Source organism: Pteronotus mesoamericanus, unplaced genomic scaffold (genome assembly GCF_021234165.1).
Source record: "Pteronotus mesoamericanus isolate MK-2021 breed Mesoamerican mustached bat unplaced genomic scaffold, CSHL_Meso_final contig_82, whole genome shotgun sequence".
Classification (NCBI taxonomy): Eukaryota; Metazoa; Chordata; class Mammalia; order Chiroptera; family Mormoopidae; genus Pteronotus; species Pteronotus mesoamericanus.
In genome coordinates, this window is record NW_026555265.1 from 30,990,652 (window position 1) to 31,012,365 (window position 21,714).

The 21,714-nt window shown below is 33.2% G+C and overlaps 1 protein-coding gene across 2 annotated transcripts in view; it reads left to right on the forward strand.

The window, feature by feature from the left end:
- EPHA3 (EPH receptor A3) overlaps positions 1 to 21,714 on the forward strand; it is a 341,268-nt gene that overhangs the window by 265,568 nt on the left and 53,986 nt on the right. The window contains exons 7-12 of one of the 2 annotated variants that reach the window (XM_054585243.1): positions 234 to 396; positions 7,283 to 7,385; positions 8,106 to 8,173; positions 12,823 to 12,831; positions 13,052 to 13,177; positions 18,952 to 19,137. In XM_054585243.1, the coding sequence (XP_054441218.1) occupies positions 234 to 396; positions 7,283 to 7,385; positions 8,106 to 8,173; positions 12,823 to 12,831; positions 13,052 to 13,177; positions 18,952 to 19,137 (655 nt within the window). The remainder of the gene's footprint in view (positions 1 to 233; positions 397 to 7,282; positions 7,386 to 8,105; positions 8,174 to 12,822; positions 12,832 to 13,051; positions 13,178 to 18,951; positions 19,138 to 21,714) is intronic. The other variant, XM_054585242.1, reaches the window with a different exon arrangement.

Consider the following 21,714-nt stretch of genomic DNA (forward strand, 5'->3'; position numbering starts at 1 on the left):
AACTAACTTTCCTGCTTTATGTGCAGGGCACAAATTATTGTATCCAAATTTAGAAACTGTAAATATTTTTATCTTAAAAAATGCCTTCAGATAGTGAAATGATTATCATGTCTATTTCATCTGTTCTTTGATCTGTATTAAATTTTAAAATAATTCGTTTTGAGTGGTTCACCTTTTTACTACTTGATATATTATGAAGATTTGATTTTAACGTGATTTTTCTTACCTCAAAGCAGGAGCAAGAGACAAGTTACACCATTCTGAGGGCAAGAGGCACGAATGTTACCATCAGTAGCCTCAAGCCTGACACTACGTATGTTTTCCAAATCCGAGCCCGAACAGCAGCTGGATATGGGACCAACAGTCGCAAATTTGAGTTTGAAACAAGTCCCGACTGTATGTATCATTTCAATGTAGTGTAATGGGGGGGGGGGAATGTTGCTAATTCATAAGGTGCCTGATAATTCATTCTTACCCTCCTAAATTTTAAAACAGTGTGATACATTGAAAATATCATTGCTTGGAACATTTAACGATTTCCATAGCATTGGATCTGGACATTTGTGATTGTATAAATGTACATTTGTGATTTTTTTTTTCTCTTTTACAAACCAAACATATTATAATGCCTGAAATGCTTCTGGTTTTTTATTAGTCATACATTGCTTTCAGTAACATTAAGTAGTACGGTAACACACTTTCAGTACTTGACAATCCAGATATTCCAGGTTCATTGAATAATTCAATTGATTACCAAAAAAAAAAACAAAAAAAAAGAAACAACAAAACAAAAACCTTTCTGACCCATGAAGATCTTATTTTGTTTTAATTTTTAGTACAGTCAACCTTGTATCACTTGGAGATTAACTATTGTCTAAAATCTGATATATCACCACATTCACATCCACAATTTGGATAGTTCCATCTGCTTAACCCCAAATTTGGCTAAAATTGGTCTAAAATTGGCAAACATTACCCCAACATTTTTCTTTTATTTGAATGCATTTGCTTCATATTAGAAGAGCTCTCTGCTAAAATATAATTTTTTTTCTAAAAGGTAAAATCATGACTATAGTACTAATATAAAATGGTCACAAGTTAAAAGCTTATTAACTTAATTACCAAAACTAATAAAAGTTTAAAATTGGTTCAAAGGAAAAACATATATACAAACATATTTGTGTGTGTGTGTGTGTGTGTGTGTGTAAGGATCAGGAATGCTTAAATTTGATAATAGACCCAAAACTGCTTAATATACTATATGAAAATAAATGAATGACTGGGATTATCTCATCTACAGCACCCATCAATTATATCTCTATTGAATTAAGTGTCATTGTAATAGTTGTAATGGAAAAATCATTTACATCACAATAAATCCTCTAAATCACATTAAACACACAGTTGTAAAATAGCCTAGAAAAAATAAAAAACGAACCCCTTTTAGAAACAGCTTATCCAGGGAGAATATGACAATTCCCAGCCCTCCACTGAAAGGAAGCCCAGTAATTTCTTTTGATTTTTCTAATTTGTCATTTTTCCCTGAGACCTACATTCTCTATTTAATTATTTTGTTTATGATATAAAATCACAGTGTTACCAGCGTGATAATATTTTATGCCCAAATTTTATAGAAACACTCAGGATTAACAAAAATTATAAAAACTCTTTAAGTAACATGATAGGGTAAATATTTTGTGGCACACTTTTGTCAGACAATTAGAAATGCTGCTTACAATAACAAGCTGTACATTCTGCAAAGTATTGAAATTCTAGTGTTCTTAGAAGTCATTGGCTCACAGCTGAAACCTACCAATTCCATTTGGAGGAGAACTGCCATTGTGAGGCACACAAATCTATGCTTCACGCCCTCAGCTAATCTCCCTGTGGTGGAATGGGCATGTAGAAACCTCTCTCCACGGACACTTGAAACAAAATGCCATAAAATACCGTGGAAGTCATGTGAACAATGTTTAAAACAAACAATTTTAGATAACATAGTACCAAACCATAATTGCAATTTAGCATGAATAATTAAATCTTTTCATAACTTTTAAGTGGTACAAATATAGTTTCTTGCTTTGAAATGACAGTAGATTGTCTTTTATCAAACTTTTATTTGGTTATTAGATTCACCCAGATTGATCCCAAATCATAGAAATACAAAGAGCAAATGTTTACTATTCTCTGTGGTATAAACTAGGCATATCGAAGGCAGAAATGTCAGATCACTATTAGATAAAAATTTATCATGTTGATGTATTATTTTGGAATATCAATCTAATCTTGTATGTTCTCAATTAGCACCAACCCTATCTGATAAGTACATTTCTAACAGCAATAAAACATTCCAAATTTTTTAAATTTCTTTAATATTTAAAAATGTTTATTGTTAATCTGAATTTATTATTTTTATTTCTATTGTTGTTCAAGTACACTGTTTCCATTTTCCCACCACCACTTGCCCCTACTCAATCCCATCCACCACCCTCAATCTTATCCCCTTTCGGCTTTGTCTGTGAGTCCTTTATACATGTTCCTTGATGAGCCTTCCCCGTGTTTCCCGTTATGCCCTGCCCTCCTCCCATACATTCTCATGTAATTAGAGTTTACCACAGACATTGCTGTGGTGGTGTTGTACATGAGCTTCTAAGGAGGCTTCAATATCTGATTCGTCTAAAATAGTCCATTTAAAAATTGCAGGTTCTTAGAATTTTTGCTAAATAAGTTTTATATTTGTATTGCATTGATTGAGAGAGAGCAGATAAAAAGAGATTAGAAAGAAAAATGCAATATTTTTTAATATCTTCCTTTCCAGTTATAAAAAATAGTTGAGTTGCACAGTTTGATTTAAAAATATATATACATAAATTTACTCTTATTACTTCACCATAGAATTCTTCCAGATTTTAAATATAGATGAGAAAAAAAGTGCCCCTTGTCTTAAGGGGAAAATAATAAAATCAATTCTCACCCCATTTTTAAAAATAAAAATGATATACAGTTGACCCATGAACAGCTTGGGAATTAGGAGTGCAGACCACCTGTGCAGTCAAAAATCCACAGATAATTTAAGTTGGCCCTCTGCATCAGCAGATTTCCAACCACAAATTGAAAATACGTACACATAAAACACTCTGAAGGTTTAAGGCTTTTATTTGTTATATATTGACATTTAATAGATCTAGAAAAAACTTGTGTGTAGATTTCTTAACAGTTTGTTGTTTGCTGTGGTTTTTATTTTTCAAATTATATGAAAAGTTTTCATTCATAACAGGAAAATATTTCTTAGTCGAGTACAGTATATTTTTAACAGAAATTCAGATAATATTTTCTGAACTTGGTCTATAGTAAAGGAATGGAGGCACAGTGAAATATATATATATATATGTATATATATTTATATAAAATCTCTTCCTAAGTGCTTTAAAAAGTCTTACTTTTTATATGTCAGTGTTTAGTTTTACATGAACTTCCATTTAACAGGTGAGAAAACTGAAGCATAGAGAGTTTAAGTAAACTTTCCAAAGTCATACAACTAGTAGGTGATGGGTCTGATTCTAGAACCCATATATTTATATGGCAGCATAATATAACATTTTAATAAACATTTTACTTGATCCTGTTCTGCAAGCTATTCAGATACTATTCTTTTTGACATATGGTCTATGACATCATATATTTTTTTTATGTTTTATATGTTTTTATTTAAGAAGTTACATGGCTAATAAGTGGAGTCAATGAACTTACAATCTTCATAGTATGGATTACTACTGATTCCTTGCTGCTATTTTACATACTAAGAGAAAAGATGTTAAACTAAGGCACAGAAAACAGAATATATGAGTCAAGGGACTTGCCTGGAGTAAAGGCAACATCCACCAACATGTTTGGGAACGCAGACAGTCCATCTGCCTGGAAACTCTCAGTAGTCAGAAATTATATCTTTAGTGGGGTTTTTATATTGATTGAAATAATTATTATTTGGTATAGTAGATGGGGGGGTGTGTTTTTAAATAATAGAGCATAATTTGAACATCCAAAGAATTTCAAGAGCAAAAATATATGGAGCAAAGCTGAGTATTAGAATTGAAGTATTCTATGGATATTATTAAAAGAAGATGGGCCCTTGGGTCAATTTAGTTAGCACTCCTGAATGCTTCCCACCATTTTTTTTCATTGCTGTTAGTAAGCAGGTATGCAGCAAATTTAATCTCTTGGACCCTATTATTAGAAGATATTAAGGCGACTTGACAAAGGTAGAATGGAAAGGTTTATGTAGAGAATTTTGCATCCCAAAATTGTCATTCATATGTAATTTTGTAGAACATAGAATACTTTTGCCAGTTTTCCTCTGAGAAAATGAAATACTAAAAACATGTAACATTTATTAAACACTTACTATGTTTCACACTGTTCTAAATGTCTTACTTTATTAACTCATTTACTCTCCACAACATCACATTATGTCACACAGCGAATAAGTACAAATCCAGGCACTGTGGTTCAGCGAGCTCATAACCAGTCGATATTAGGGAGAGAAAACTGGCTCTATGCTACTTGAAACAGGAAGAGTAGTTTAATTGTTGGAAAACATATATAAATTGAATTTCTAAGATGTAATAGATATCAATTTTTAACAGTATGCCACATAAAAATTATTAAACAATTCTATAACACATTCAATGAATAGTATTTACTCAAATGTTTGTTCATTTCAGTAACAAACAATGTTTTGATTTTTGTATGTGCTTTACATAACCTCAGGAATTCATAAATATTTAGAGCTAGTGGAAATTGTAAAGAAGTTCCAGTTTAATCCTGTTTTTGACAAAAACGAAATGGAAGCTTCTTTCATCTATCATTTTTCCCCTCCCAGTTTTACTAACCTTTACTTTAAAAACAGGCTATTATTTACTAAAGAATTCAGAACTTGCTGTTCTTTATAAGTTATTAACAGTACACAAAATGAAAAGCATGAGATAGATTGTTATTATATGTCTATGAAACATTATATATTTTATATTTTTATGGGACATTATATGTTATTATATGTTTATGGAGCATTATTGAATCCCTAGGTTATTTTACAAACTACTCACAGATCTATGGTTAATGGATGTATAGTTCAAGTCTTTAGAAAGCAGATATTAAGATAGAATTATGATAGCTTTCTATGGGCAAATACAGATAATGGGTAAAAGAGGCTGAGCAGAAGCCTGCAACCAAAGCCTCAGACGGAGATGGAAATCAGCCCCCTCTGCAGAGAGGAGGGAGAGGAAAGGGTGGAGGAGGACGAGCCTCAGATAGCAATGCAGTTCTGAGAGTCTCGCCAATCCGATGGGGAGCTCAGAGTAAAGATTACACCTAGAAAAGTCCTGCAGTGGGCAGACAGGGGCTGGCTCCAGTCCCATTACCTTATCTAGTCACTGAGAAGAGCACGGCCCGAGTGTGAGGCAGAGGTACATCCTCAAAGTGCAGCAGCTGGAGGCCGTCTGCCTGCTGAGACTGGGCAGCAGGACGATCCAAGCAGGCACTCGCGTAACTGCCACAGCGGTATAAACAATAGTTCGCTGGTAGGAAAGAATAAAGTGCGGCAACAGTTTATATAATGAGTGTGCATGCCATCCTGCAGACTCGGAGCACTCTTTTCAAATGCTTGGAAAACTTATAACAGGCTTTTTGCCATTTTTCTTTATTTGCACCATATAACTAGTCCTAAAACTGCATTATTGTAGAGGTAACAGCCCAAACATAAGTTTTGATTAGGTTGAGAATGTGATATTGGCCTGCTACTGGAGAGGCGATGGTATTCAAATAACCAAACTGAATCTTCTAAGCTCTTCTTTCATACACCATCCCTTCATTTCTTCAATCAGAATCAGTATTTACCACAAAAGAAATGAAGTTGAAAGTCTGAGCAAATGAACAGTTGATCTAGGAACTGTGTGTTCAGAACGTCTAGAGATTAGGATATTCACGGAGTTTATTACCCCATGAAGCTGGGGATTTTGAAGGGGGACAGATTTTGAGGAGCTTTTAATTTTCTGCTACATAATTTGCATTTTATCCTGAAAGTGGAGAGCCCTGAAAAAAATTTATGCATGAGAATGACATGATCAAATTCATGATTTAGCAGTACTCTGGTTGCCAGGTAGAAGAAAAGGCATGCAAATAGAGACCAATAAGGAATTTCTAATTGTAATCCAGAAGAGAAAGATATAAACCAAGATACTTTAAACAGATTTAGTGACTAATCAGATATAGAATGATCAGGAGAGGGAGCGGACTAGGTAATGTTATATTTATGATCTACATTTTCGCTACCAAAACGTTGTGGTCTGCAATCACCTGCATCAGCATCGTGGAGCTCTTAAGAAATGCAGTCTCAGTACCCACTCCAGACCCACTGAATTAGAAACTGCTTTTTCCCAAAGATACCCAAATGGTTTTTATGAACATTAAAGCTAGAGAAGCATTCGTCTAGGTCAAGTTTCATTAAATTTCCTGGAAAGGGCTAGATAGTACATGTTTTAGGCTTTGTGTATATAGTCCCTGTTGCTCCTAGTCTATTTGGCTATTTATTACAGCTTAGAAGCAGCCATACACAATACATGAATGAATGGGTTCCAAAGCATTTTTATTTATGGACATCAACATTTAAATTTTATATAATTTTGTGTCACAAAATCTTCTTGTTTTGACTTTTCACAACCTTTAAGAAATGTAAAACCATTCTAAACCCTTGAGCTATACCAAAACTGATGGCAGGCCATATTTTGTTCCTGAGTAATTTTCACCAGTACTTTGTGAGTGTATGAGCAATGGGCCATTTACAAAGGTAGGGAATACAAGGAGAGGAACAAGTCACTGGTGGTATATGTGGAGGCCCTATAATTTAATTCTGGAAAAGCTTACCTGTTCTTTATGTTCCCCTGCTAACTTCTTCCTCCACTGGTTTGTTTTTTGGTTTGTTTGTTTTTTTTGCCTTTGAGGAGGGACAAAACCAGCCCAACACATTTCATACAGCAGGCACTCAAGTAGTATTTGATTGATGTCATTGAAACAGATTATTTAATCTTATTAATTAGTAATTTCACACAAAATTATAGGAAATGTCTTTTTTTTTGCCCGTTGAAGGATTACTTTTATACTAGATGGTAGCCATATTTCAGGTAAAAGCAGAATAAATGTCACTGAATTTATCAGATTTTCCATGTAGATGTTAGTTATGATGTGTTAATGCCTCGTCTTTTAAACTTTTTTCTCTTCAACCTCACAGCTTTCTCCATCTCCAGTGAAAATAGCCAAGTGGTAATGATCGCCATTTCAGCAGCAGTAGCAATTATTCTCCTCACAGTCGTCACCTACGTTTTGATTGGAAGGTGAGTTCACAATCTGTTTTATGACTTACTTTCATTACTGCTTTGCTTCCCCCTCCCCAATTGCTGTTAAAAATCTGAAGAGCATGGTCACTAATGTATTTTAACAAATCAGAATGTCTCCATTTGTATCGTAGGTCCTTCTTTGTCCTTCTACCTTTCGTTCCTTCATCTTTAGTTTTGATTTTATTTTTCTATTAAATTCCAGCCCCATTCTCCAATACCCATCTCGTCTCTCTTTTGATCTTATTCCTAGTTTTTACCTTTTTTCCCCAATTATCCCTTTACTCTTCAAATACACCCCAGATTTCCCTGATGCTTTCTCACCCAGAACACTGGTAACACTGCACAACGCTAATCACTAACAATGGAGACTTTACCCTTCATTCATTCTAACAGCAGTTGTTAAAAAAATACTATAAACACTTTCTAAGGCCATTATAAAAACTCAACTGAAGGGGTCTGCACAGTGGGGAAGCAACTCTACATGTCTCCTCATTAGGCAGCTTTCCAGGGTCCCCAGAGAAAGAGGCTTTCTATAGAGGAGTTAGAAAATATGAAGCCATTAAATTTTCACTAAAGCATTTAATTGTTTGAGGAAAATGCTTTATTTTATTTTATTATTTTATTTTATTTTATTTTTTTGCTTTGCACATTCTGAACATAGATAATTGTTTTAAGTATATTTTCTTTCTGTGTTTTATCTCCTTAATTTATCTCTAGGTTCTGTGGCTATAACAAGTCAAAACATGGGACAGATGAAAAAAGACTTCATTTTGGGAATGGACATTGTAAGTTTCTAAACTGTTTTGATGTTTTGGTTTTACCATTTTCGTTTCAGCAGTTGTTCATTTATAATGGGGTATTTTTCCCAGACAGAGAGAATTCAAAAACAGTTTTAAGGAAAAAATGACAAATTATTTTAAACAGAGAAGGAAATTCATGACTCTGCATTAAGTAATTTTGCATGGCCACATTTAAGCAGACGTAAGCTAAAGTTAAGGGTAACCCATGGTTTATATTCAAATAATGCACATAATGGGGAGTTGGTACTATAGTCTGCTCTATGTAGCTGAAAGGCAAAGCATATTTTCAATTTCCTTATTACTAGTCTTTTGCTAAAATCTAAATAAGAGCCTTTTCCCTTTCCTAGCTGCCAGGTAAATATAAACAGCCTCTGTTTATGTAAAATGCCTTACTCCATCTCGTCAACCAACCAGGAGAGTGCCTTTAGAATAAACTGTTTATTTTGGAGTTACATGATATCTAATCTGTAGGAAAGCAAGCACTTTCCTCCCATATTTTAATACCAACCAATTTAATCTCTTTTAAAAAATATTTTCTAAAAGAAACACTCTTTTAGGAAACAAAGTGTTTATGTCTAATAAAAACACTCATTTTATTTTCTTCTGGTGAAACGAATCATCCCAGTTGCTTTGCTTTTCCAGACTATGGCTCAGTTGAATGTGGCAATTACTAACCAGTGGCATTAAAGGTAATAGCATGTTCTCATGGAAATTAGTATGGAGACGGTACTCATGCTTATGTGTCTCAAATAACCTCAATATAACTAGTGTAGTCTTGTAAACATTACTTTCTCTGGCATTCTCTATTGCCTTCTAAAATTATTTTCAACTCAACATGTTACTTGTTTGCAGTCTTGGTTTTGCATCTAAAAATTATAGCTTTAACTGTAACTCAAGTAAAAACTTGATTACCTGTTGCTAACATGCAGGAAGCATACAGTAGCTTAAAAAAAAAGATTGTGTTTCAAAAATGTGAATTAATGTGATATCTACACAGTGCCAGAGTTTACAGAGAACATTGTCTTGTCCACCTCTTTGCTGTCATTATAGAATAACTCACAAAAAAGCCAAAATACTATGTACCTTCTTAATAACAACATTTTATCATTTCAGATAAGTTACAAATTCAAAAGCCCTAAAAGTGTATGTGAACAAATTACAGGATACTTGTCTGGCTTTTTTTTTTTTTAACGGTCCCACAAAACACTGAAAATTGCCATGCATTCCTTTGGATTAAGTTGCTTTCAATTTGAGTTGGAGAATCAATGTAAATATTGTTTTTAGAGCAAAACCATACTTATTTTTTTATGTTAGAATTATAAATCTCATGAATTTGGAGCATTGATAAATTCCTGTGTGTCAATTGTAAGTATATTTTTTTTATCACTCTGACCTGTTTTATCTGTTGGCTTTTATGGTAAAGTTGGTTGAAACTTCAATTTTCTTCAAATGCACAATATCCCGATAATAGACAAACAAAAAAGAAATGCATTTTATTCTAGCTCCAAAGGCATAAAGTAACTTATATGCATGTCATAAACTTTCTGCGTCTTAATGCTACAGCTGGTTTATTTCAGACCATTTATTTGGTATTACTTTAAAAAGCTCTAGCTATGAACTATTCCCTCTAGCCTTGTTACAAATCCCATAATATAGCTTCAAAAGAAAAGAAATGTGTTTCACCTTCTAAGATCCTGTCCCATTGCCCTCTCTAGCTGGGCCTTTTTACTTTTTGTGATCCTTAGGGCAACTCATGCTGGTAAAATGGAAATGTAAATTATTGTGTTTGCACAGAACGAGCTGTAAAGTAGTGCAGCTTAACACGTGTGCATGTGTTTATTATCTGGTTTTCTTGACACAGCGCAGTCACTCTGTGTGTTGCCCTTAATTATTGGTGTGAGGGGATTATGTGCCTTGCATCCTGACTCACCTGATTTCTGGAATCTCTGGGGTCAGCAGTTAAAAATCAGCAGCCAAAGCTCCCACAGTGAACAAGCCATTTTACTTGGGGATGTGTGTATGTGTGTATTTACATTTGTATTGGTTCCCCAAATGTCATTTGGATACAAAAGCTATTTACTTGAGTTTAATTAATCATGATAAACATGATTGATTTTATTTGGGAATGATTATTTAATTTTCAGATTATTTAGTAATGCATCTCTCCGTAGGGCTGGCAGGTTTTGAAGGGTAACTCTGAAGCACGATTTCAAGGTGTTTTTTTAAAGCCAGTACTTATTTCAAATATTTGATACATTGTTTCAGATAACTCATTTTATAATCTTCTTTGTAAATTCTGATGTCAGTAAATATCTTGCAAGCTGATTTACTTAAATTCAGTCAGGGAAGACATTTGTAATTGTTTACCAGAAAAAAAGAATTATTTTAGCCTTATTCTTAAAGTATTTTTCCTTGAAAAGGAATACTAAATTTTCTTCATTCTTACCTTACCATTTCTTTACCTTACTATTACTAGAAAAGAAAAGCAAAACTAGTTCAGCAAACACCATAGCCTCCATTTGATTTGGCTCATTAAAATGTGACCAAATCATCTTAATGAAAAAAATTGCGAGCAGGCTCTATTTCTTAATGTCTGTGGTTACTTTTACTGTTTTTCTCACTCCAAAACTTTTCTTCGTATGATAGTTTGAAAGTATGTTAGATTTCCTTAATCTGTTTGCTTCTTTTAAGAGTGTTTTAGTACTGATAACACTAGAAGAAGTTTTAGTTTAGTAATAAGAAGTTTAGTGTAATAATATAGTAGATCACTGTACTAAAGAGTGAGTCTGCCCTGTTTTTATAGAAAGCAATAATGTTTATAATAATGGCAAAAACATGTAAACTGATCTGTGAGCTCAAAATAATTGGCATTTCTGACCCCAGATTCTGTGTCCAGGAAACCTCAATGATATTGATAATTGTGCCTTCTTACATAAAAATACTAATGATGACATTTGGGGACACTAGTTACATAACAGACACTGACGTTAGGCACTTGAATAGCAAAGTCTCAAAAACTTTCTTTTGTATTATGTCTACCTGATTCTTTTTGCTGAGCTATTCCAAATAGAAAAACTCCAGAAGCTGTTGCACACATAGTTTGCCCAAAATAAGGGCAAAGGACTTGCCATTTCCCCGTTTCCATGGGTATTGACTCCCTAAGCTGTCAGTGGTCTCACAAATCATGCACCCCCTTCCTCAAGACAGAGAGTAGCTACTCTTCTACAACGCCAGTGCCAACACCACGAGGAAAAAAGCAGCATTGGTAGCCTTTCTTCTCCCGCATCCTCCATTCACTCTCCCACCCTCCCGTGTCATTTTGCTGTCTCACTGTCATTTAACGAAGTAGTGAGGGAAACAGTTTTTCAGTAGCATAAATTATGCAGCGTAACCTTGGCATTCACAAAGTTATACTGTAGAACCACATGCTGATCATTTGTAGCCAAAGTCTGAAGTCCGGGACTCACTGGCCTAGTGTCCATTGTGCTGAAGTCCCTCAGAACAACTGCTGCCATCTCAATGTATACACCTCTTTCATACAAGCCACCACACTGACACAAAGAAGCCTTCAGTTGTCACGGAACATTAGGCTGCAATTTGGCCAAAAAGCTTCTTTCATTACAAAGTGATATGAGAAAAGATAAAGTTTTACTTTATTTGTTACTTAGGATAAAATAATTATTCAATATTCTAGTGTGATTAATAAAAAAATATATCATCTTTAAGCAACTATGTCCCTTGTTAAAACAATGTCACAAATATTTTTTAACCAATGTTATCAAAACTAAAAGGAAAACCAATAATATCAGTACATATGCTATGGGAGTTAAATTATAATTCCTTTTAATGTTAAAGCATGTTTATGTACTGCAATGGACCTTAAGTTCACTTTTTAAAAATTTAGTTCTTTCAAAGAAAGTTTATTGTACCTTCTAAATTGTTTCTAAGATGAGCCATTTTTCCAAATGATAACAACCTCATTAGTATTAAACAAAACCCAAGATGATTCTTATTTTTTTTTCTTTGCTATTTTGATTACAGGATATCATGAAAAACGTCCATGTTTAGAATAATCAATTAAATATATTATAAAGATTTGTATTCAATAAGCTATAATATAATTTATGTTTGGAATTTAGCTCCCCAGCACCATCATTAAACCTATAAAGAATACTTACCTTTAACTATGTTGAAAGGCTACACAGCAAGATTTCAGTTAATTGATGATATATTACTGTATATATGTAATACCCATATTATATACACATAGCTTCACAGCTTAAGGTAGACCTATAATTCATGGGTTTTTGATTGTGAATGTGTTTTGAAAAAAGAAGAATAGTGTCAGACAGAAGACATGCTATTTTATATCCTTCAGTTAATTTATCTGTAATTGCAGCAATTATCATACCTTATGAAAGTATTTCACAAACATATTTATTGTCAGATGTGGCATTATAATTGATACTTGGTTACTCTTTGTAGAATCATAAAGATTCAATAGGGTGATGGAGTTCACTCACTAGCGCTATGGGTAAGCGTTACTGGACCTACACAATTCTGACCCATCTTCTTCTCCTTAAGATCCCCCTCCTTGAATGTACATTTTCCTTCTAATGTTTTTGCAGAGAAAGATCGTTGTGGTTCTTCTTTATGTTTTTCATTATGGGAAACTTCTTTTATTAAGTTGGTCAACACTTAGTTCAACCTCTGCCGATTTCTGTGCTATCTCAGAATAAATGAAAGATTGATGTACTTTAAAGTAATGAGGATTATTTTTAACCAATAATGTTCTAAAATTTGTTCAACAAAGGTTTTATAAATCCAGCTACAATAATGTTTTTTCACCCTTCCCTTAAACAGTAAAACTTCCAGGTCTCAGGACTTACGTTGACCCACACACATACGAAGACCCTACCCAAGCAGTTCATGAGTTTGCTAAGGAATTGGATGCCACCAACATATCCATTGACAAAGTTGTTGGAGCAGGTAACCACCACAATAACCCTCACTGCCAACCTAGTGTTATTTACAAGTTTATAACTGTGAATAAGAATCCTCCCTGAGATTGCTCAGGTTCTCAGGCCTACATAAAGGATGGGGCAAAAGTAGGTTTACAGTTGTGAGTACAGGGAACCCAAGTTTACTCTTGTGTTATGATTTATCAATCATATTATTTTCCATACAAATAACTGTAAATGTACTTTTTCCCTACCCTGTATATTTCTTTGAAAAAGGACATTTTCTGATTTTATGATTAAAGGCAAGCAACAAACAAATGGAGTGTCTAATGGAACTTAATGATTTCAAAGGTGCCAGATCTTTAGACTCACAGACTAGGGCCGGCTTTTTATTTATTGAATTTCAGAGGCGGCAGCAGCAGCTCAGTCTTCCCATGGCCACGCTGATCAAGTGTCACAAAGACCATTTCACTAAATAGGGATAACAAGATAAAAGTGTGTTTTACTTTAAATAAACCCGCTAAGTGACATTTTGGATTTGTTAAATAAAGGTAATTGTAGAATCCTTGGAATTTAAAAACTGGACAATATAAAATAAAATCATGAACGAAGCATTTTAAAAACACAGATTTCATGGCACCTACTTTCAGTAGGTAGTTTCAATAATATGAAGTGCTCCAATTTAATGCATGTCTGTAACTTTATATAATATTTATTTGTGTTGAAACTCGTTTTCATATAGACATCTCTTCGTTTTATTCATAAATTTTCAGTACCATAAATTCATAAATAAATTCCCATGGAGTGATTATTTACAGCTGTTGCTTATTTCAATGATAATTATAGAAATGTATAAAGTAATAGTATTTTACACACTAAGACGTAAAATATGAACACTCACAGTACATGTAGTGTACATTTTAATGAAACTAATACTGAAAATAAAAATAAACAATTCTGTACAATAATGACTTTACATCATCTCATTCTTTAATATCATTCTAAAAACAAACACAAACAAGTTATGTGGATGTAGAAAATAGAGAGGAAAACTGAAAAATTAGCTCATTGAGTTTATGCATAACATAACAGAACATATTTCCTGCTAGTACTGTATTTATGAACAAAGCTTCTTCATACAAATATGCATGTTATTTTCTCTGTTTCTTTTCCTATGCACTGAAGCAATATTTAGAACTCAGGCAGTATTAACTATTTAAGAAAGACAGCCTGAGTAGTTCATATTGTCTAAATAAAATGATAAGTTACCAAATTTTGTCTTCTTGAAGGAGACAACTTGGGGTGGTGAACACACAATATAATATACAGATGATGTATTATAGGATTGTAAAAAAAATCTTTCTCAATATTGTGTCACCTTAAAACTCATGTGTAGACAATATGAAAATATGCAGCTAGTGATTCAAAAGAGCAAACTAGAGTTACATGTTTTTTTCACACTTTAAACTTAAGAATAACTGCATTTACCATATACCTATGTTTATACCTTTAAAAGAGTTATATATTGATTGCTCCCTTTCACTAGTTCAGTTATGCTTGTAAACTGCTCCATTGTGCATATGGTTTTTGTCATTTTTTTTAATGTTGCCCTCAACACTGTTCTCCATCATGGAAGCTGCAGAAGCATACACCACACAAGGAGTCTGAGTACTCAGCTGGATCGGGGGAAACACCCACTTATGCTCAGCCAGTGTTCAAAAGACCAGGCAGATACATGGGGATGTTGAAATTTTGAGACTTTCTTCGTAAGTAAAAGCTTAGATGTGCCGATGATTCACAAAGCCAAAAATCTATTACACAGTGATGTGAAACAAAGCATACTTATTAAAAATAGTATCTGATAAAAGAGATAAAGGGAAGGCCTACTTATACAAAATCACTTAATTAGGACAGATCCTCTTTTTTTCTTTTCCTCTTCAAATGTATTTGTAAAAAATTAGAAACATTTCCTATTTTTAGGGTTCTGTAGCCAATAATCTCATTTGCCATGTTAAAGGCAATAAAACAGTGCCTATTTTGTTTGCAAATAGGTATATCTTCAAGGCTGGGTTACACTTATCTTAGAAGATTTCAGTGTATTATGCACATTCAATTCTAGTCTGTCTTGATTAACCTTTAAAGGGTTTGTCATTACCAAGATAAATTATAAAATCAAGATTTTGAAACATTTTGTTGTAAAGTTTTAAATATTTACAGAAACAGAAGAAATTGTGCAAGAGTTTGATTAGCAACTATCATCTATTGTCAAAAGGCTGAATATCTTGGTCAATAATAGAATTTTTACAGTCAGTTAAATATACAGAAATACTTTTATATATGTGGGCTAAATCTCGAATTTTCAGTCAAGGATTTTATACAAAGAAATAGGTATAACAGATATATTTAATTTTGCTCCCTAATCTAACCATCATTTCATAGATTTCATAGATTCAGAAATGTTCTGAAGGTAGAAAATATTAATTTAACTCCCAGTCTATGCTAATCATAGACATATATTTAGTTTTATTACCTTTAGATAAGTATTATCTTCATTTCACCAGGTGAGAAACAAAATCTGAAAATTTGAATGGCTCATGGTCACACAGTTATTGATTAAGAAGGCAAAATTAGAATCTTGTACTTTCCAGCGCCAAAGGCCATGCTATACATTGATGATAGCAATAGGGACTTTTTCTAAGTTTTTGCGACAGTTAATTTGATAATTCATGTATAGTGCTTTGCTGGCATACCACCTTGTTCTTTATGTATTTTTATTATGATTTTTTTATTAAAACATAATAAAAGAATGTTTATTAAAACAGTAGAAAGAGAATGGACTTTGAGAATGGTGCAGAGGATCATTTTACTTAAAGTACTTTTTTTCTATTTTAAATGAAATCAGTGTAAGAAATTTTATTCTGAGCAATTTTGTATTGTGTATCTTAAATCAGAATGTATTATTTTAATTTATTCTAATTCTCATAAACCACACTTTATTTCAAAAGACAATCTGCTGCACTTATTGAATTAAAAATCAAGCAGTGTTTTTCCAAATCATCTCCCTTTAGATGTCCATTCACTCAGAAATGACAGAATCTAAATTTTCTTTTTATATGTGTAAAGTTAGCCAAATAAGACCATGTGAAACTTGGCTAAATAAGAAGATTAACTATTACATTTGCCCAGTCTTTGTTAATTTTTAACAATTCCTTTAAATTATTATAAAGAGAATTAAAGTAACATTTAGCATTTCTCTACCTTACATAATATATTGGTGGCTATTTCCAATATCATGAAATAATAATCATATTTATAAATTATATAATTTTTAAAAATTAGCATTATTGAAATACCATTTTCTGAAATTTGAAGGTAAAAAATAGATGTACATATGTTGAGCTATCCCAATGAAGACAAAGAAAGGAACTGTAATTGGTCCACTCGAATTCAAACTCTTGTCCTTGATCTCCCTAGTGAGGGTCTTTTACAAAACGTTCTCCTTTACAAAAAGAAGTCCAAAATTAGATTAACCTTGCAATCGCCTTCATCATCACAACCATCTCTTCTTACATTAAAACAGTATTTGACATTTTGAAAGCACTTTTATATTTATTCTTCCATTTGATCTAACTCTTAAGAGGTAAATCGGTAACTTATTCTTAGAGTGAGTTTGAACTCAGAGAGGAAAATAGTGACTAACATTTAGCATTTACTATGTATCTAGAGCTTTTCTAAGTGCTCTACATACATTAATTCCTTTAACTACACAAAAGCTTTATTAAAAACATGGTTTGTGTTCTTATATAATAGATAAGGAAACAAATGCATAAAGAGATTAAGACCCTCACTCAAAATCACACAGCTAATAAGTGACAGGCAGAATCAGTCTCTAGGCATTTTGGTTCCGGAATCCACGCTCAACCCCACACCCTTGTACTGTCTGTGCTGTAAACTGACAAGTGACTTGTCAGTTAGAATAAAGGGTGATGGCATCCAAATTTAAAACATGATTAATTACAGCATATTGACTCATGATAATGGCAGAACTTTCAGAAAATGAAAATTCATTATGGATGCCTCCTTATAGTTTGCCTAAAATTAAACACACACAAAGTAAACTAGAGCTCTGGCCAGGCTCTGATAGCCCTGTATAAGGAAAGAAATTCTTACTGTTCCTTACAAATTCTAACAATGATTTACTTTACATCATAATTTCTCTTCCTAATACTCACATGCCTATAATGATGTATTCTCCTTTGGATTTAAAAAGGCCAATGAATGGTCTCAAGCTCTGCCCCTAATTCTCCCTATCTCCCTATCATACTATGGAACACTCTGGCTACATATTTTGCTATCTTCTCTACATTTTCTCAAAAGGGAAAACTTAGATCTGCCTTGTTTACCATAACATCTATGCTTTTCACATTGTCTGTCACACTGGTGCCAATTGATGAGTATTTCTTAAATAATGTATGAATAACTGTTTGTGGAGCTTAAGTCAATTGGACAAATCACAGCATAAGTCATTGATTTCAAAATGGGGCCAAGGCCGGATTCCTAAGAAAGAGTTATATCTGGGGGAGTTTATTGGAGAGAAGCAAGTCATTTTTCGTGATGCAGCTAGTAAATAAATAGGACAACTCTCTGCTTTTGTGAGACAGGCCACTTACTGGGACAAAAAAAATAAAGAAGAAACATTTTACTTCTTGACTCCTCCTCTCTGGCTGACCAATGGGGCCTGAAGCTTGTAGAGAAACTCACAGTGAGAAGATGAGACCACGAATGTTACTACACACCATAGACATTCTAAAAATTGAGCATGTATTTTAATCTTTTTCAGAAAAGCTCTTATTTTATATTTCAAAAAGTATTTTAAATCTTGTATAAAACTGACTAATAATCCACACTGTATTAAGACTTCTCTATGAATACAGAGCATGGCACTACTTTGTGGTTATTACTATGGAAGCACTGGGGACAGAAACGAATATAAAGGGTCCCTGCTCTCAGGAAGGTAAAAATCTACTGAAAAAACAAATCTTTTCAATGACAATGTATATGAAGATAGTGCTCAAACTACTTCTAGGTAATTTTTACCAATTGCATTACACTATTTAAAAGTCAACAACACTTTATATTCAACAAATTCTCGATTAATTGTTCATTTAAGACAAGTTTTTTGAAGACATTGAGTCTAAGAAAATATCCCTACAGTGATTTCATAGATTAAAATGTGGCATTGTTTATTTGATACTGTTATATTATTGTTCTCCTTCCAGAAGCCCAGAGAACTTTATAACTAGTTTGTCAATAATGTTGTATGGTGCTACTTCAATAAAATGAATTGATAGCAGATGGTTTCATTTTCATTTTCAGGGAGTCCAAGTATATAGTAAAATTGGCCCTCTTAGTAAAAACATCTGAAATTTAATCCAATGCTCAATGCATAACATTCGTGCTGGTCTGTTGATTTTCTGAAGAAATCATAGCTATGAGGACAAAAAGTGAAAAGTCTGATAGACAAAGCTTTCAACTGTCTTCTTGTTCTTTCATATTGCATTATTCAGTGTGCTACTTCAAAACATATGAGGCTCATCACAAGGTCAGTATACTACTAGAGTATGGATGTCTTGGGGCTTCTTAGGGAGTGTGAGATTACCAACTTCCAAAATATTTTGGAGTGTACACCTTGAAGACCAAAGGTGTAAGTATTTTGAGTGGACTTATTAAGAGGGAACAATTGCTCTTTACTAATTTTTATTATATATATTTGTGTTTTTCTGTTCTTTTGCATTCAAACAGGTGAATTTGGAGAGGTGTGCAGTGGTCGCTTAAAACTCCCCTCCAAAAAAGAGATTTCAGTGGCCATCAAGACCTTGAAAGTAGGCTACACTGAAAAGCAAAGAAGAGACTTCCTGGGAGAAGCAAGCATTATGGGACAATTTGACCATCCCAATATTATTAGACTGGAAGGAGTTGTTACTAAAAGTAAGTAAAATTGTAAGATGATTTTTGTGTATGTTGAACACAGGCCATTTAAACCTGAACTCAATCACTAAAGAAATTTGATCTACTATTTTTTCATAAGTATCTATCGGTTCTAAAAAAAAAGACCAGTTTAAGAATAACATGTCTTTCTCTGACAAAAGAGTGAAGATATTTAACTAGTATTATATTGACAATGATATTTAAAAAGCTTTAAAATTTTAGAAGTTAAACATTGGTCCATATTAATACATACTGATCAAAAGATAGGTACAAAGTGCATTTTTGAGAACTTTCTGTTATGAAGAGTTGCAAGAAAAAACAGTGATTCAATTTTGAAATTGAATCAGTTCCTGACAATCAGAAATTTTCAGGAACTTCCAGCTAGCTGCCTTTTCTTTTATTGTTCATCAGTTTCATTTAAGCTTCCAAATCTTTATTACAACTCCCCCACCCTGGCTTTAGGAAAATTATCAGAATTTGTGGAGTACTTCTGAGCTGTAAAGATGGGGACCACATTAGACCCAAGGCATTTTCTTGGTTTTCTCTGGATTTCAAACAATTCTGATCTGCAGTCCCAGATGGATTCTTGAATCAATCTATGTCTGGGGAAGCTCGGGCTCAGCCTGTGATAGAGATCTGAACTATTTCCTTGATGGTTTCTCCAGCCAGATTCAAAAGGAATCCCATGAGGCAACTATGTGATTTTTGGCTCCAGTCCCAATGAAAAGCTCTTGAGAATGCTCTGGGATTTTTTTGCCCCTTAAAATATTAGAGCACAGAATGAAGAATAAGCTAAATTGGCAGCAAACTCTTTAGAATGAAAAACAACATAGCAGGGAATTTGGCATCCCTTAAAGGATAATTCACTGGCACTGCATTTACATATTCTGTGGTTACCAATAGACATTACACATTACATTTTTCACAATGATATTTTTCTTTAACATTACATGGAGCACTTTCCTAATAGCACTAATACCTATTCACATTTTAGTGTGACTAAAAATACAACTTCTTCCTCAGAAAAGCATGGTATAATTGAAGTATACTTTGATATCCTTTAGAGTTTTTTATATAATTAATGGGATTAAGAATTTAGCAACATAAGAACTTAATCATAAAGTATAAACTGTATTAAGTCATATAAGAATAAAAGTTTTCTCTGTACTACTGAAAATTAGGGCATACTGCTAGTAACACTGAAATATTTTCTGACAAAAAAAATAACAAAAAAATTTTAATTAATAATCAAAACTTTGTAGTAGTAATAGGAAGGACTAGGAAAATGTATGAATCCTTTGTTCCTTCATGGTAAGACCAAAGTACTTGATATCCATGAGATAGAACAATGTCTCAGTGGTGCTTTAACAGTCAATTAGCCATTATTCTCCTCCATATCATCCTTATGAAGTTACTGTCCTTCTATCTTTAATCCCACTGGGAGAGGAAATGCGCTTAAACTTTGGCAACCATTCTTTTAACTCTCAATTTTTACAACTTTTTCTTTATGAGTTGACTATTAAGTGTCCAACACTGTACTATGAAGATTATTTTATACTTACTACTATCCTGTGAATTAGATATAATATCATTTTATATTTGAACAAATGATAACTAAAGAACAAGTAGCTTGTCTAATTGGAAAATGTTAAACACATTAAGAACTTGATCTGTTGGTTTTACCTCTATCATCAATTCTAGACAAGAATGTGTTTCTACTTTTTATACTTGAATTTGACATAGTCTTTTATATCTTGAATTATCCTCCCTAAAATTTTTGATCATAACAGTGCATCCCTTAAGCTTCAAAAACTTTCTGTGGGTAATTAATAAACTTGAACACCTAAAACAAAATGTAAACTCTCATAGAAACCACGATCCATGTTTTTTGATAATCAGTGATTAAAACAGAACCTAGATCATAATAGGTCATTAATTTACCAATTTTCAGGAATAAAAGATTGATTGAATGAATGAATAATAAATAAAAGAGCATTGTCTGGTACCAATAGGTCTTTCTTCAGTGTTGATTCATTTAACTGAGTGCATGTTTTAAAGTAGAACTGCTTAACTGCTTGTAGCATTCAGGGAGCAATGGAGGAAATGATTACAATTTTTTTGGTAAGAGAATTTCTTTTCTTTTAATTTTTTTTATTGTTCAAATTAATTTGTCTCCATTTTCCTGCCTGCACCTTCCCTTGCCCCACCCACCCCCACCTCTCACCCTCAATCCTTCCCCACTTTGGCTTTGTCCCTGGGTCCATTTGTTCCTTGACCATTCCCCTTCTTTTCTCTATTACCCCCCTCTCTCCTTCCCTCTCGTTACTGTTCATTTGTTTTTTCTTTCAATGTTGCTGGTTATATTTTTCTTGTTTGTTTGTTTTTTTTGATTAGGTTCCATTTATAGGTGAGATCATATGGTATTTGTTTTTCACCTCCTGGCTTACTTCTCTTAGCATAATGCTCTCCAGTTCCATCCATGCTGTCATGAAGGGTAGGAGCTCTTTCTTTCTTTCTGCTGCATAGTATTCCATTGTGTAAATGGACCATAGTTTTTTGATCCACTCATTTATTGAG